Genomic DNA, 13,612 nt, shown 5'->3' with positions numbered 1-13,612 from the left:
TTTCGCTTTCGCCGCTGTCGCTCTTCTCCTTCGACCGCGTCCCTACCAGCTCACGCCGCACGTTTTCTTGATGCTTGCGAGATACCGCGACAGCAACTTGCTGCTCCCGCGGACACGCCAGCTCACATAAACGCGGCCTGTCTGCCGTTGCATTCCTCTCGGCGCTTCTTGCCATTGCGTGCGCTCTCCCTCTTCTTTGTTGACAATGATGGTCTCTGAAGGTCCGAAGCAAGCGACTCCACTCGCCCCAACCGACGTACACGCACGCGTACAAGGCCACGCCTCTGAAACCCATCTTACGCACGCGCCTTCTTTTCTTCTCTCTGCGCCATCTTCCGCTCTTCCTTTGGATGGCAGCGCAGCGCCGTGCGCAGGTTCATGCCGCACCGTCTGCATCTCTCACTCTATCTCCATCATCTCCATCTCCGCTTGTCGAACACAACTTTGCTGAGGCTTCTCTTCAATCCTAGCCCGTCTGTAGTAGCTGAACACGCCCTCACCGCGCTTGCACACGGTGTCGAAAAGGAAAGAGTGCGAGGAGCTACAGCTAGGCGAGCGCGTGTGCCCGCGAAGTCCCTTCACCCTCGCCCCACTGCTTTCTCGCTCCCCCTTCCCCCCCCCCCCACACACACACACACATACACCCACTGCGTGCTTGGAGCCTGCGACCGTATTGGTGGTATTCGTGCTTGAACCACAGCGACCCATCCTTTCCCTCCTCTACTCGCCCACCCCTTCAGTCGCGACACAGCAGTACCGCAGACAAGCAGAATGGGCGTCAAGTCCAAGAAGAAGGCCAAGACCCGGTTGGACGCGTACTACCGGCTGGCCAAGGACCAGGGGTACCGCGCCCGTTCTGCCTACAAACTCATCCAGCTGAACCGAAAATATGATTTCCTCGCCAAGTCGCGCGTCCTTGTCGACCTCTGCGCCGCGCCTGGTGGCTGGTGCCAGGTGGCTGCGCAGCACATGGCAATAGGCTCGAAGATCGTCGGTGTCGATCTTGTTCCGATTGCGCCGATCCGTGGCGTCAAGACGTTCGTGGGTGACATCACAGACGACAAGACGCGCAAGATGATCGTCACGTACCTGAAGAAGGAGCCGGTCGACTGCGTCATTCACGATGGTGCGCCAAACGTCGGCGGTGTGTGGTCGCGTGATCTCTTCGACCAGAACGCGCTCGTGCTGGCGTCGGCCAAGATGGCGTGCTCCATGCTGAAGGCGAACGGCTGGTTTGTCACGAAGGTGTTCCGCTCGCCGGACTTCCACAACCTCCTCTGGGTGTTCAAGCAGCTCTTCGAGAAGGTCGAGGCGACCAAGCCGCAGGCGTCTCGCATGGAGTCTGCCGAAATCTTCGTCGTCTGTGCCGGCTTCAAGGCACCCAAGAACATCGACCCCGCCTTCTTCAATCCGCAAAAGGTCTTTGCGGAGGTCGGCCAAGAGAAGATCGTCTCCGCCTCCGGCATGCTGGTCACCCCCAAGTCGAATGTGCCGACGGGGTACGAAGAGTTCGCTACCGTCTCGCACCACGTCGCGTCCTTCTCCGACTTCCTCAACGCTGATGACCCCAAAGGGTTCCTAAAGACGCACCACGAGCTGCGCTTCAGCGACGACGCGGACAAGGAGTACCTCACATCGAAGAGCTCCAAGAAGGAGTTGGTGTACCTCTGCGGTGATCTTCAGCAGGTGGGCGAGGCTGACCTTCGGCGCATGCTGCGGTGGCGAGAGCAGCTGCTGCGCGAGAAGATCCACCGCATCCAGGTCGACGCGGCGGGCACCGAGGAGGACGGCGACGTGGACAGCATGGCCGGCGGCAACGGCAGCGACGACGACGACGACGATGACGGCGAAGGGAAGCGCGACTACCACTTTGACTTCGACAGCCCCGAGGGCGTCACGCAGATCGCGCGTGAGCTGCTTGAGATTCGGAAGAAGAAGGCCAAGGAGTTGAAGAAAAAGCAGAAGAAGGTGGTGGATCGAAAGCTGAAGCAGATCAAGGGCCTCATCAACTACGACCCCAACATGAGCGCCGAGCATATGACGGAGACGGATGGGTTCGCCTACAAAGGCACGAACACCGACGCCTTCGACGATGACGGCGACGCCGCGGCAGGCGGCGAGGACGGCGAAGCCGATGAGCTGGATCACTTCACAGTGGAGCAGCTCGGGCTCATTCCGGAGAAGGAGCTGGCTCACATCATGGATAAGACTTGGATAGAGCCGGAGGACCGCGGCAACGACCCGCTGAACCCGGTCATGTCGGTCAACCTCGCCGCCCAAGACGACTGGGACTTGGGGGACAAGAAGGACGGCGACGAGTCCGAGGCGGAGGGCGACGCCGATGGCGTGCTGCACTCCACCCAGCTCGTTGAGGGGGAGGAGCACTTCATGGATGTCGACAACTACGGTAACTACGTCCCGGCGCAGCGCTCCACGCGTGTGACGCTGTACGAGGCAGGACTGGAGGGTTACGAGGACAGCAACGACGCGGAGGCCGCGGACGAGACGCCGGTGTCCAAGAAAAAGCGTGCAAAGACAGAGAAAGACGCAGCGCAGCTGGATGAGGCGGGTAAGAGCAGCAAGTGGGAGCGCCATCAACTGAACATCGAAAAGGTGTTGAATGACACTTTTCCGAAGCCGAAGGATCACGATCGTGCCAAGAACAAGAAGCAGCAGCGCACGCTAGAGGAGGAGCGCATCATTATGAGCGCGCCCACGGAGATGGCAGACCCGGACAAGCGCAAGCACGTGCGCACGCGCTTCGAGAACAAGGACAACGACGACGACAGCGACGACTCTGTTAGTGAGCTGTCTGCGGAGCTGAGCGACGGCGACCTCGACGACTACGAGATCAACCGTGGCCGCGAGGACTCGCGCCGCAAGCGCAAGCTGATCCCTGACATAGGCAAGGTGACCACCCAGGAGCTGATACGCCAGCAGCGGAAGCAAACCCTGTGCGACAACAAGGAGGTGCGTAAGCAGAACAAGCGAAACAAGAACAACGCAAACAGCGGAAGGAATTCCAGCGGCAAGCAGGACACGGAGTTTGAAGAGATCCCGATTGCCATGACGGATCCAGACATCCGCGCGCGTACGCTGGCAATCGCGCAGAAGATGCTGGACCCCAAGGCGCGCCGCGAGATCCTCGACGCCTCTGTCAACCGCTACGTCTTCAACGACGACGATGACCTGCCGGACTGGTTCGTAAAGGATGAGCAGCGCAACTGCCGTGTCGTGCTGCCAGTGACTGCGGAGGAGATCGAGGAGCAGCGCCGCCGCTTCCGGGAGCTGAACGCGCGACCGAGCCGCAAGGTGATGGAGGCGATGGGCCGCAAGCGCCGGAAGGCGCAGCGCATGCTACGCAGCTTGATTGACAAAGGCAAGGCCGACCCTCGCGCGCGCGAGAAGGCTGAAAACCTCAGCGTGCGCAAGCTGATGCGTTCGCAAGTGGTGAAAGGCCAGGGAAAGAAGAGGCACAAGTACCTCGACCGGCAGCTGATGGGCCGCATGCGGCGCGAGAAGCAGAAGCTGAAGCGCCGGAAATAGGGTGCACACGTGTGTTTGTGCGTGTCGCGTAAGGAGTGCGTAAGAGGGCGCGATGTACAAAAGGTGATGGGCTGTCTTGCGACGACCCGCTACTTCCCTTTTCTTTCTCTAGCCGCTCGGTGCTCCTGTGCGTTCATGTGTGTGTGTGTGTGTGTCGGGGACTATCTCTTGCTGTCGTGTATGGGCGCGTTGGCTTGCGGTGATATGGGTGAGACTCGGTTAAGTTGATGTCTCCTTTTGTCTTGTTCATCGGTGCCTTTCGCCACTCCTCTTTTACGGAGCGTGCGTGCGCCCTTGTTGCTGTGTTGTCCTTGTGTGTCTCTCTTTTTCACCTGTGCATGGGTGTATCTTGTTTTCTTTGTCGCGGCGCCGCGCGGTCTGGACCGACGATGCTGCATTATCAGCCCTCCCTCTGAATACACCTCCCTTTTCGCAGCGCTTCCTTCACACGCACACGCACACACACGCACACGCACGCACCGTGGACTCTCTCGCTCTTGTTCTCTTCTGTTTTGGTTGTCGCTCTCCCAACTTTGTACGCCTAAGCGTGTTAAGCCCGTAAGTCACCGTGGCGCTGAACGCAACAAAAAAAAAAACGAGGCACGCACACGCACACGGAGAAACGGAGAGGAAAAGGGGGTCCGACGCGACGCTCGACGCAACTGGACGTCTCTTCGTCCCCCCCTGCGCAAGCGTGCATGTACAACTACACACACGAGATCAGCAGGTGTATCTCCACTCACCTCCAGCTATGAAGGGTCAGCGGCAGCGGTGCCCTTTATGTGGGTATGGCAGCATGTGATGACGGCAATGTGGAGAGGAGACGGGGCTCGCACTCGCCCGCGTGCGCCTCCGCCTTTACGCGGCAAGCAAAGCCAAGTCGTGGCTCGTCCCCTCTAAATTCGTTCTGCTCTGCTTTTCTCCGATCCACGTCGCCTCCTCTGTCTGCCCGTCGTTTCTTTTTTTTTTCTCTCCTTCCCACTCGCCGGGATCTCTGCATGTGAGCGTGTGTGCGTGCACGCTGATCACGATGACGACCATATGCCCCCCCCCCCCCATCTTTCTTTCTCCTCCCCCTCCTTGCGCATGTCACATGGGGGGTTTCCGCATCAATGATCACTTGTGAAACAACAAAAAACATGCACTCGTCCCAGATGGTTGAAGCGCCGTTCTGGAAAGCATCGCAAGGCATACCCGGACGCACACCTCCCCCGCCCCTCAAAATACGAAATGGGCAAATACACCATGCTGCACAACATCAACAAGGTGCTGTGCGTTATGCTCGATGATGGCCGTACCGTTACGGGCAAGCTGCTCGTCTTTGACAAGCACATGAACGTCGTCCTTGGCGACGCGGTCGAGGAGCGGCCGCAGTCGAAGAAGATGGCTGAGGAGGGCGTCTCGTCAAAACGCCAGCTGGGGCTTATCTTGCTGCGCGGCGAGCACGTTGTGTCCGTCACGGTGATGAAGGATAGCGAGAACGGTGGCAGCGGGGCTGTGGCGAACTTTGGCGGCGCTCCCAAGTTGGCGAAGGCAACCGCTGTGAAGCGCAAGCGCGGCGCGTAACGACGAAAGGCAAACTCGGCACCTAAAAGCTGAGGGGTGAGGTGAGCTGTCTCGCACCGCTATGTGTGCTCAGAAGCATCCTAGCCTCTCTCTTGTGTGCCCGCCTACAGTCGAACGTTTATGTTCCCATGTATGCACACCCCCGCGCGTGTTGAGTGTGCACGCGAATGCGTTGGTGCTGATGGTGATGTCTTTTCGCCCTCCCCCATCCCCCTTTCTTGCTCTGTCCCGCCTTGTGTGCGTGCGTCTGTGCACCTCAACCCTTGCACACGCACACAGGGGGCGAGGGACACAAAGGCGATGAGGGGGTCGATGCGCTGTAGGAAACCAGAAACAGGACGATTTAGTACAACACGACAACAAGAGGCAAAAAAGACGAGCGCCAACCAATAACCACCGGATGACCCCTTTCGATGTGCGCCTGCTCATCGCCTCAAGGTGAGGGCCGACTTGCGTAACTCTCCCTTGTCAGAGAGAGAGAGAGACGCGTGCGTGTGTGCTCATGGAGCGTATGTGCGAGTGTGTGATTGTATGAGGACACGAAAAGAAGATGAAGAGGAGAGAAGCATGGTGTAGCGACGCCGTTGACGGCTGCTTCTCTTCTCACCATCCGCCCCTTACGGCTTTGCATCCACCTCCCTTCCTCCATCTCCATTTTCACGCCCGTGCACGCGCGTGTGCACATGAGGGTGATGATGACTGTTAATCCTGTCGTGTCTACGATCTCTCACCTCACGCTGCTTCCTTCGATCCTTTCCGGTTGCCTCTCGTTCTCCCTTTCGCTCGTATCACGCGTGTCAGATTACTGAGCGGACATCTGTTGCCCAGCCAAGCGCGCGTTTTCTCGTCTGTGGGCTCACCTCGGTGCATCCTCCATTTCCGTTGCAACGTGTTTTGTTGTTGTTCGAAGGGTTGCTCACACACACACACACACACACCGGTATACGAACCTCGGCATATCATTGTGAGGGTCAAGCAAACACGACGTTTCGCGCTGGGGTAGCCACGCGGGGGCTCGTTTGGGTCAATCACCTCGGAAGGGCTCTTCCTCGTACTTGTCGGCAGTGTGCCACCTGCTGCTGCTGCTGCTGCTGCACACACACACATGCACACACACCGTGGCGAAACTACCCCTCTTTCCCCTTCGTGACAGACGTGCGCTTACTTCATCTTCTGTCACTCATCATGGCATCCACCGGCAACGGTGGCGACAGCAAGGCCGCTGCCTCCTCGTTGTCTCCGCAGAAGGCGGGGATGGTGGCGCCTCTCACGTCGGCGCCGCCCCTGACTGCCTCAACCACGTCCCCTTCGCGCCTCAACTCGATGCGCACCGCGAATGCCTCTGCCTCTTCCAAGAACAACGCGCCCACCGGGCCAAGCAAGAAGGGTGGCACAGCGGTGAAACCCTCCCCCGAGGTCGGCGGCAAAGCAGCCGCCGGCTCGTCTGAGCCTGAGCCGCGCGCGTCGGTGAACATAGACCGCCAAAGCAAGCCGAACGCGAATAGCGTGAACGCCTCCAATGTCGCCGACAGCACCAATGCTCCGTCTGGTAAGCGCCCTGATCACGGCCGCCGCGGTCGGCGGCAAGAGTGCTCGAGCTGGTTCGACGCGGAGAAGCCTGCAAAAGCAGATCGCCCCGCCGACAAGGAGCTGAACCAGAACGTGCAGATCGTCCAAGACGACATCCCCGACGCGGAGCAGGCCCATCGCGAGCAAGCGGAGCGGGCGCAGCGGCAGAAGGAGAAGCTTGCGCGGCACATCTCCGAGTCACCGACGGGCTTCCAGGCGACGCTGCCACGTCTCAACGAACTCGACGTCACGAACAGCTGGGACAAGTTGCTGCGGATGATGCGCAGCGAGTTCGACATGTCGTGCCTCACGAGCTGCCTGGCACGGGAGCTGGACGAGGATGTCGCGTGGAACCCGGAGATGCTGCTGGTGCAGCTCACCTCCGACATGCTGGACGCGGCCGAGTTGCAGAAGGATGGCGGGGAGGCGTACGTGCCGGTGGACGCCAGCGACATTGGCCAGATGACCGGCGGCGAGGTGGCGCGAAGGCGCAAAGAGAAGCGCTCGACGACAACGGCTGGGGGTGCCGCACCAGCGGCCGGCGCCGCAGGAGGAACAGAACGCGAGCCAGAGAAGGGCTCCGAAAAGCCTGCGGCTGCTTCACCGACCCCGGCGTTTCAGGCCGCAGCGTCGAAGGCACTGCGTAAGCAGACCACCACTGATCCGGCTGCCGCGGCGCCTAGCAGCAAAAAGGCGCGCGACACCGACAACGCCGCATCCACATCGACCGCCAACTCCTCGTCGACCCGCAAGCGATCCGCCGCCGGCTCCAGGTCGGGAGAGGCTAGTGGAGGCGGCGGCAACAACACGAATGCCTCGTCATCGACGGCGAAGGGTGATAGCGCGGACGACACCAAGAGTTCTAAGAGCACTTCTTTGAAGGCGCAAGTGTCGAAGCTCTTCTCGAAGTAGAGCTCTAGAGTGAGAGCGCGCCTGCGCTCAGACGACACACGAATACGTCCCTTCCAAACATGCACACGTCTCCTCCACGGTGTGTCTCTCTCTTCATCGCTCAACTTGTCCTGATAGCGACCCGCGTGGCCCGCAGTCGCTGCTCCACCCCCGTCCCGCGCGTTTGCTCGTTGAATCGCATGGGTTTCCAGGGTAGAGCTTGCGCAGCCCCAATGATGTTTTATCTTGCTGATGGCGTCCATCCTCTTTTCCGCGGTTGCCGTCGTTTCTTAACACCCTCGCGGTTGGCTCGTTGCGTATGCGTGTGAGTCTTGTTTGAGTTTTCTTGCATCATTTTCTCTGATCCATGTATTCCGCGAGAGCACGGCCTACGCGTCCGCGCGCGCACGCATGCAGACACGCGCACACCGATATGCGCGATGTGTGCACTGCCCCCATGTAGCTGACTCTCGGTCTCTCTCCATTCGTGGACGGGGACACTCACCTTCCCTGCCTGTCTGTCTGTCTGTCTCTCAAGCACGTGCATGTGCACGTCAGTGGTGGCGCAGTGTTGGGGAGAGGGGAGGCGGCGGCGGCGGGTGAGTCTGTGAGAAGGGGTGCGCATGCCTATGTATGTGGGTGTTACCTGAATGTGCACTATCTTCCCTGTAGCATCTCAGTTTCCAGTGGGGCAGGCCGCTGACCAGTTGCACCGAACGCGTTCTTCCTAGCGAGCGGGTGTATTGACGGATAGTGAACATGAAGGGACCAAAGTCGATCTGTGCAACACGGAAACGCTTCTGCGGTCATGCGCGTCGGCTTTGCAGCGTGCGAGCTGGTCACTGTCGACGCTGTAGCGGCAGGGCGGGAAAGGCAAGGACAGAGGCGCGAGCGCTGTCGGCAGCACGGATACACACACACACACACACACACACACACGTACACATACAGCACAAGACACGTCGAGGGGTGCTGCTGTGCTACCGTCATCGGCACTAACTTCTTTCTCCCCGCGCCGCGTGTGTGTGTGTGTGTGTGTATGTATCCGTGCTGCTGACAGCGCTCGCGCCTCTGTCCTTGTCTTCTCCTTTATCTGCTCGAGGCTTACGTCGATTCTGTTGGTGAGCTCGCGTACACTCAGCCGTACCTACGAGCTCTCACATCCGGCAATGAATCCATCACCAGCGCGCTTCACGCTTGACTCCACCTCTTCCGTCTCTCCTCTCGCCATTCTCCCTCCCGCCCCTCTTCTCCCCTCGGGGTCGTCTACCAACGACCTCACCGCCCCCCTGTCCCCGTTGCACACCCGCACACGCATCCTGCACGCCCCATCCTCCTCTGCATCTCTTCCCCTATTTCTTGTTGGTGCCGCATCAGCATCTTCACACGCCTGGAATGAAGAAGGTCCTGGTGCTGAACGGCGACTCGTACGTTGGCCGCCATGTTGTGAGGGCCTTCCACCAGTCGTACGAGTATGAGGTCGAGATCACGCGCACGCGCACTGACGAACGAGCGGCGACGACGGCGCATGCGACGATGAGGGCGACCTCGAGTGACTGGCTGTGGGGCCAGATGAAAGGCCTGTGGGACTCGCTCGAGGAGTCGCTGGTCGCCGCTGCCGCCGCCGACGCCGCGGACGACTCTTCTGTCATGCTTACAGGGGGATCGCACCGCAAAAGCATGCGGCATGCCGCGCCCGCTGCTGGTGCGGCGCAGTTGCCCACATCACCGCCACGCGCGGGCTTGTCCGCGGAGGAGCGAAATACGTTACCGGCGGACATCCAGTTTTGCGTGAGCAGCATTGTTCCCAAGCACAACGACAACACGGAGGAGTTTCGAACGCGTCTGCTCGCCAACGACGTCGTCATTGCGGTCCTGCAGGACGACACGTACGAGGCGATGTGTGCCACGCGCATTCTCGCTGGGACGCACTACGATGTAGAGAAGACATTTGTCCTAGTGTCATCGGCCGTGACGTGGGCGGACACGCTGACATCAGAGCGCGCGCGTGCTCGTACGATGCGGCAGCGGGAGCGCGAGGAGGAGCGAAATGCCTTCTTGGAGGAGCTCCTCGACGCTGAGGATGAGGAGAAAGACGACGGGGATGCCCTCGGCGAGGGCGCTGCTGCCGTGGCGGAGAGAGAGGCGCGTCGTGCGGCACGTCGCAGAGAGCTAGAACAGCGCCTCCCTCTCTCTCTGCGCGAGCCTGCCGCCGGCGAGGACGAGGCCGAGCTCTGCGAGCTTGTCCCGAACCGAGTCTTCACTGACGACGCCTACGCTCAGCGTGTGCCGCACCCGCGTTTTCAGCACTGGCACTCGCTGGAGCACCTCGTGAAGCGCTCCAACACCGAGACGCTGCACACCTACGTCGTCTTCGCAGGTCTCCCGTACGGCGCTGGCGAAGGGTCGGACATGCTGTTCGGGCTCCTGCGCAGCGCCTGGCACCACCAGGTTCTGCCGCAGTACGGTGCCGGCGTGAATGAGATCCCCATGATCCACGTGCAGGACTTGGCCTCGATCCTTTACAAGGTCGGCAGCGCCTACGACGTGCTTGAGGAGCGGTACATGTTCGCCGTTGACCAGGGCCACGTCACGCAGCGGCAGTTGCTGCAAGCGGTGCAGGCGCGCTTTGGTGGGTCTGTGCAACCAGCTGTCGCGGTGTCCTCGTCAGTGGCCAACGCTACTGCAGTGGATTTGGTGCGCCTCGATCAGCTGGAGCTGCCGCCGCCGACCAGCCCTCAAGAGCTGTTCGCCGCGTTTGGCAACAAGCCGTGCTGGGGCGATGGCGGGGCTCTCTTGACCGCCCTAGTGCTCTCCGACATCCGAGCGGAGCCCTCCACTGTGCTGACGATGCACGCGGAGGACGATTGGGTGGCCCTCGATGGCTTCCTTGCCACCCTTGATGTCACATGCGCGCAGTTCCGCGCTGCGCACGCGGAGGCGTTCAAGCCGGTCCGCGCTCTCATCACGGGGCCACCGCTGAGCGGGGCGGAAACCGTTGCTGCTCTACTGGCGCAACGGTGCCGTGCGCCGTGCGTGTCGCGCGAGAACATTGTTGCGGACTATAAAGCGCACGTGGCAGATGTACGCGCCGCGCTGCGAGGCCTGCTTATGCGACGCCTACAGCGCCGTCGTGCCAGGGCGCAGGCTCGGCTGGTGCGTCAGGCAGCGGAGGAGAAGGCCGCTGAGCGCCTGGCAAAGGAGGAGCAGCGGCGCCAGAGGCGAGAGGAGCGGCAGCAGCGCGGCGACACAGACGATGACAGCGGCGGCGAGGAAGAGCTGGATGAAGAGGGGCCGGCCACTGAGGAGGAGAGTGAGGTCGGCGGCGCAGCGTCCGAGGTGGCATCCAGCGCATCTCTGATGTCTATCTTTCTTCCGCCGATCACCAAAAGCGGTGATAGCGGTAGCGACGATGAGGAGGAGGACGCGATGCAGCCACAACAGCAGCAGCAGCAGCAACAGCCTCTGCGACCCATTGCGTTGGCTGTGAACGAGGCATACATCCGCGGCCCCGCCGTCGGCGTCGGCGGCGACGAGGAGGGCGGCGCCGGGATCGATGAGGAGCAAGAGGAGGACGAGGACGATGGGGAGGAGGGCGGCAGCTGGCTTGCCCAGCTCGACGCACAGGATGAGGTGGCGCAATCAGAAATGCAAGAGGACCGTGAACTGCTGCCTCCTGTCCCCCTCTCCGCCGCCGCGGGCGACGCAGCGCTGCCTTTACTCGCTCTACCGCGGTTTGCTGCCCGCAGCCGTGGCCGTGCCTTTGCGCGCGATGTGGACCGACAGGAGCTGCGGTGCATTGCGGCGCTCCGTCAGGAGTACCTTCTCGGTCTGAAGGTGCTGGCGCTAAAGGTGTCGGCCGAGGGACGACTGCCACGTCCGCCACCCACTCCAGCGGTGTCGGAGGACGATGGCGGATACGACTACGAGGATGGCCGCGGCGGCACCAGCGATGGTAGCGACGAGGGCAGCGACGAGGGCAGCGGGCAGGACAGCGACGAGGAGGGGGATGAGGAGGCGCCGAGTGATGGCACGCCTCAGGCATCGCTGGAGGGCAGAAACGACGACGCCGAGGAGGGCGAGGACGAGAACGACGATTACGAGTCGGCCGACCCCGGCGACGACACAAACCCGCTCCTCGCGATCGACCCCGCTGACGACGGCTCCGCATACCTCGACTGTGCGCTCGCCTTCATGTGTCGGTGGCGCTTGCGTCAGTCGGATTGCCGCTGCCAAGGCTACATCCTCAGCGACTTCCCGCAGACGTTAGCGCAGGCCGTCTTGTGCTTCCGCGCGAATGAGGCGGAACTCGAGGATGCCGAGCTGCGCCGCCAACGTGTTCTCGCCCCGCTGCTGGCACGCTCTGACGACCACGCTGCGGAAGACCCACATGACGCGGACGGCGAGGATGGCGGGGCTCTAGCTCCCATCGATGCGGATTTTCCTCTGCCTGACATCGCCAACATGGAGGAGGAGGAGCTGCTGGCGCTGGAGCGGGCTCATCGCCGTGGCCGCGGCCCGGCAGGTTGCAGCAGCGCCGTCTGTGAGGTGGAGTCAACGGATGACTTGACGGAGGGGGTGGCCGCCAGCGGCGATGCGGAGACCGTGATAGAGCCTGTGGACGAGTCTCTCTTCGTAGATCATGTCGTGGTGCTTCAGGCCGACCCGGCTGCTTTGCGCGCCACGATGGATGCGCTACAGACAAACCTGGATTTGGCTGCCGAGCAGCAGGCATCATTGACGTCTCAGAGCGGTGCAGCTGCTATAGGGTCGGCAGGGGCGGCGCTTGCCGCGCTTCGCGCCTCGCTGCACGCCATCCCATACTATGCGCAGCTGGAGTGGTACATGGATCATCACACCGCCGCTTCTCCTCCGACCCAGTCGCTGCTGTCGTGGCTCAGCGCCATCACGACGACACCCGCGTTGGGTGTGCAGCACGCGCGGGTTATCGTCCCCCTTAGCACCAGTGATGGTGCCGCTGACGGTGAGGACGCGGATGGAGTCGCTGTAACTACTATGGAGGCTCCCCCAACAACTCGCATCGCGCACATGCACTTCATGCCGATGCCGGTGCTGAACACGGAGGAGGTCAAAGCATGCTGGTGCGCGGCGAGCGAGCGGAAGGCGCAAGATGGCGCGAGGGCGGCGGGGGTTGGCATGGCGGCACGCACGGTGGCAAACCGCACATGCGGTGATGAGTGCGGATCCGCGTTGGTGGACACCAAGCTGCCGGTGGCGCTGATGCGCCTCGCACCGCTCTGCTGGACCGGTGCCGCGGCCCCGCAGTCCCCACTACTTCCCAGCCAGGCTCCTTCTCCCTCAGCGCACACCCCGAGCCCTCGTGGCAGCTGCGCCACGTCGCGGCGCACACCACCGCCGGCTGCATCTCTCGCGGCTCTTGCGCAGGATCTGTGCACACGTATTGCACCCGTGCGCCGAGAGCCCGCAGCTGCGGCTACGACTACAGCTACGGCGACGCCAGCAGCATCCGCCGAAACGGACGGGGTATCGGACACGAGCGCCAAGACGGCCCCGCCGCTCCTGGTGGACGCCGCCGCACCAGCAAGTCAAGTGGATGTCGCGGCAGCATCTGAACCACCAACTGACGCTCCTTTGAAAGCAGCGGCTGCCAGCGTCTCAGACGCTGCTGCTACTGCTGCTGTGGAGGAGGAGCGGCAGGCGAGACTTGCCGCTTGCTCTGAGGGCGAGGCGTCCCAGATCCTGCACGAGTTGGCCTCCCTGCGTCGTCTGCAGATCGTCGAGAGCAGCCCTGACACGGCGGAGATGCTGGGAATGCCGGTGGAGACGTACTTGATGACGTATGTGATGCCGAATGTGACTCCTGTCATGACGGACGTGGTGCGCATGCGACCAAACGACCCAGTCTCCACGCTAGCTGACGCCCTCTTCGAGCGTCGCCGCCGCGTGACGCTTTAGTAGGAAAGCGTGTCTACACTGCTGCTGTTGGTGCTTGTGTATGCTCGCGCGCGTCTGTGTGTGTATGTGTGTGTGTGTGCCCGCAGCTCTGCTGTCGTGTTCA

At 61.7% G+C, this 13,612-nt stretch overlaps 4 protein-coding genes across 4 annotated transcripts; all 4 read left to right on the top strand.

Moving 5' to 3' along the window:
* Positions 1-771: 771 nt before the first annotated feature.
* On the top strand, positions 772-3,546 carry LMJF_27_1980 (putative FtsJ cell division protein; the record flags this gene model as incomplete). The annotated part of the gene is made up of 1 exon (XM_003721959.1): positions 772-3,546. The coding sequence occupies one exon, from the start codon at positions 772-774 to the stop codon at positions 3,544-3,546; it is 2,775 nt and encodes a 924-aa protein (XP_003722007.1).
* Positions 3,547-4,776: 1,230 nt separating this feature from the next.
* LMJF_27_1970 (putative small nuclear ribonucleoprotein) lies at positions 4,777-5,112 on the top strand (the record flags this gene model as incomplete). Its single annotated transcript, XM_003721958.1, has 1 exon — positions 4,777-5,112. One exon carries the CDS (start codon positions 4,777-4,779, stop codon positions 5,110-5,112), a length of 336 nt encoding a protein of 111 aa, XP_003722006.1.
* A 1,185-nt stretch (positions 5,113-6,297) lies between these two features.
* Positions 6,298-7,593, top strand: LMJF_27_1960 (conserved hypothetical protein; the record flags this gene model as incomplete). Its single annotated transcript, XM_003721957.1, has 1 exon — positions 6,298-7,593. The coding sequence occupies one exon, from the start codon at positions 6,298-6,300 to the stop codon at positions 7,591-7,593; it is 1,296 nt and encodes a 431-aa protein (XP_003722005.1).
* A 1,374-nt stretch (positions 7,594-8,967) lies between these two features.
* Positions 8,968-13,509, top strand: LMJF_27_1950 (conserved hypothetical protein; the record flags this gene model as incomplete). The annotated part of the gene is made up of 1 exon (XM_003721956.1): positions 8,968-13,509. The coding sequence occupies one exon, from the start codon at positions 8,968-8,970 to the stop codon at positions 13,507-13,509; it is 4,542 nt and encodes a 1,513-aa protein (XP_003722004.1).
* Between the last annotated feature and the right edge of the window lie 103 nt (positions 13,510-13,612).

This window comes from Leishmania major, chromosome 27 (assembly GCF_000002725.2).
Source record: "Leishmania major strain Friedlin complete genome, chromosome 27".
Taxonomy (NCBI): Eukaryota; Euglenozoa; class Kinetoplastea; order Trypanosomatida; family Trypanosomatidae; genus Leishmania; species Leishmania major.
This window is presented reverse-complemented; position numbering and strand designations above follow the sequence as displayed.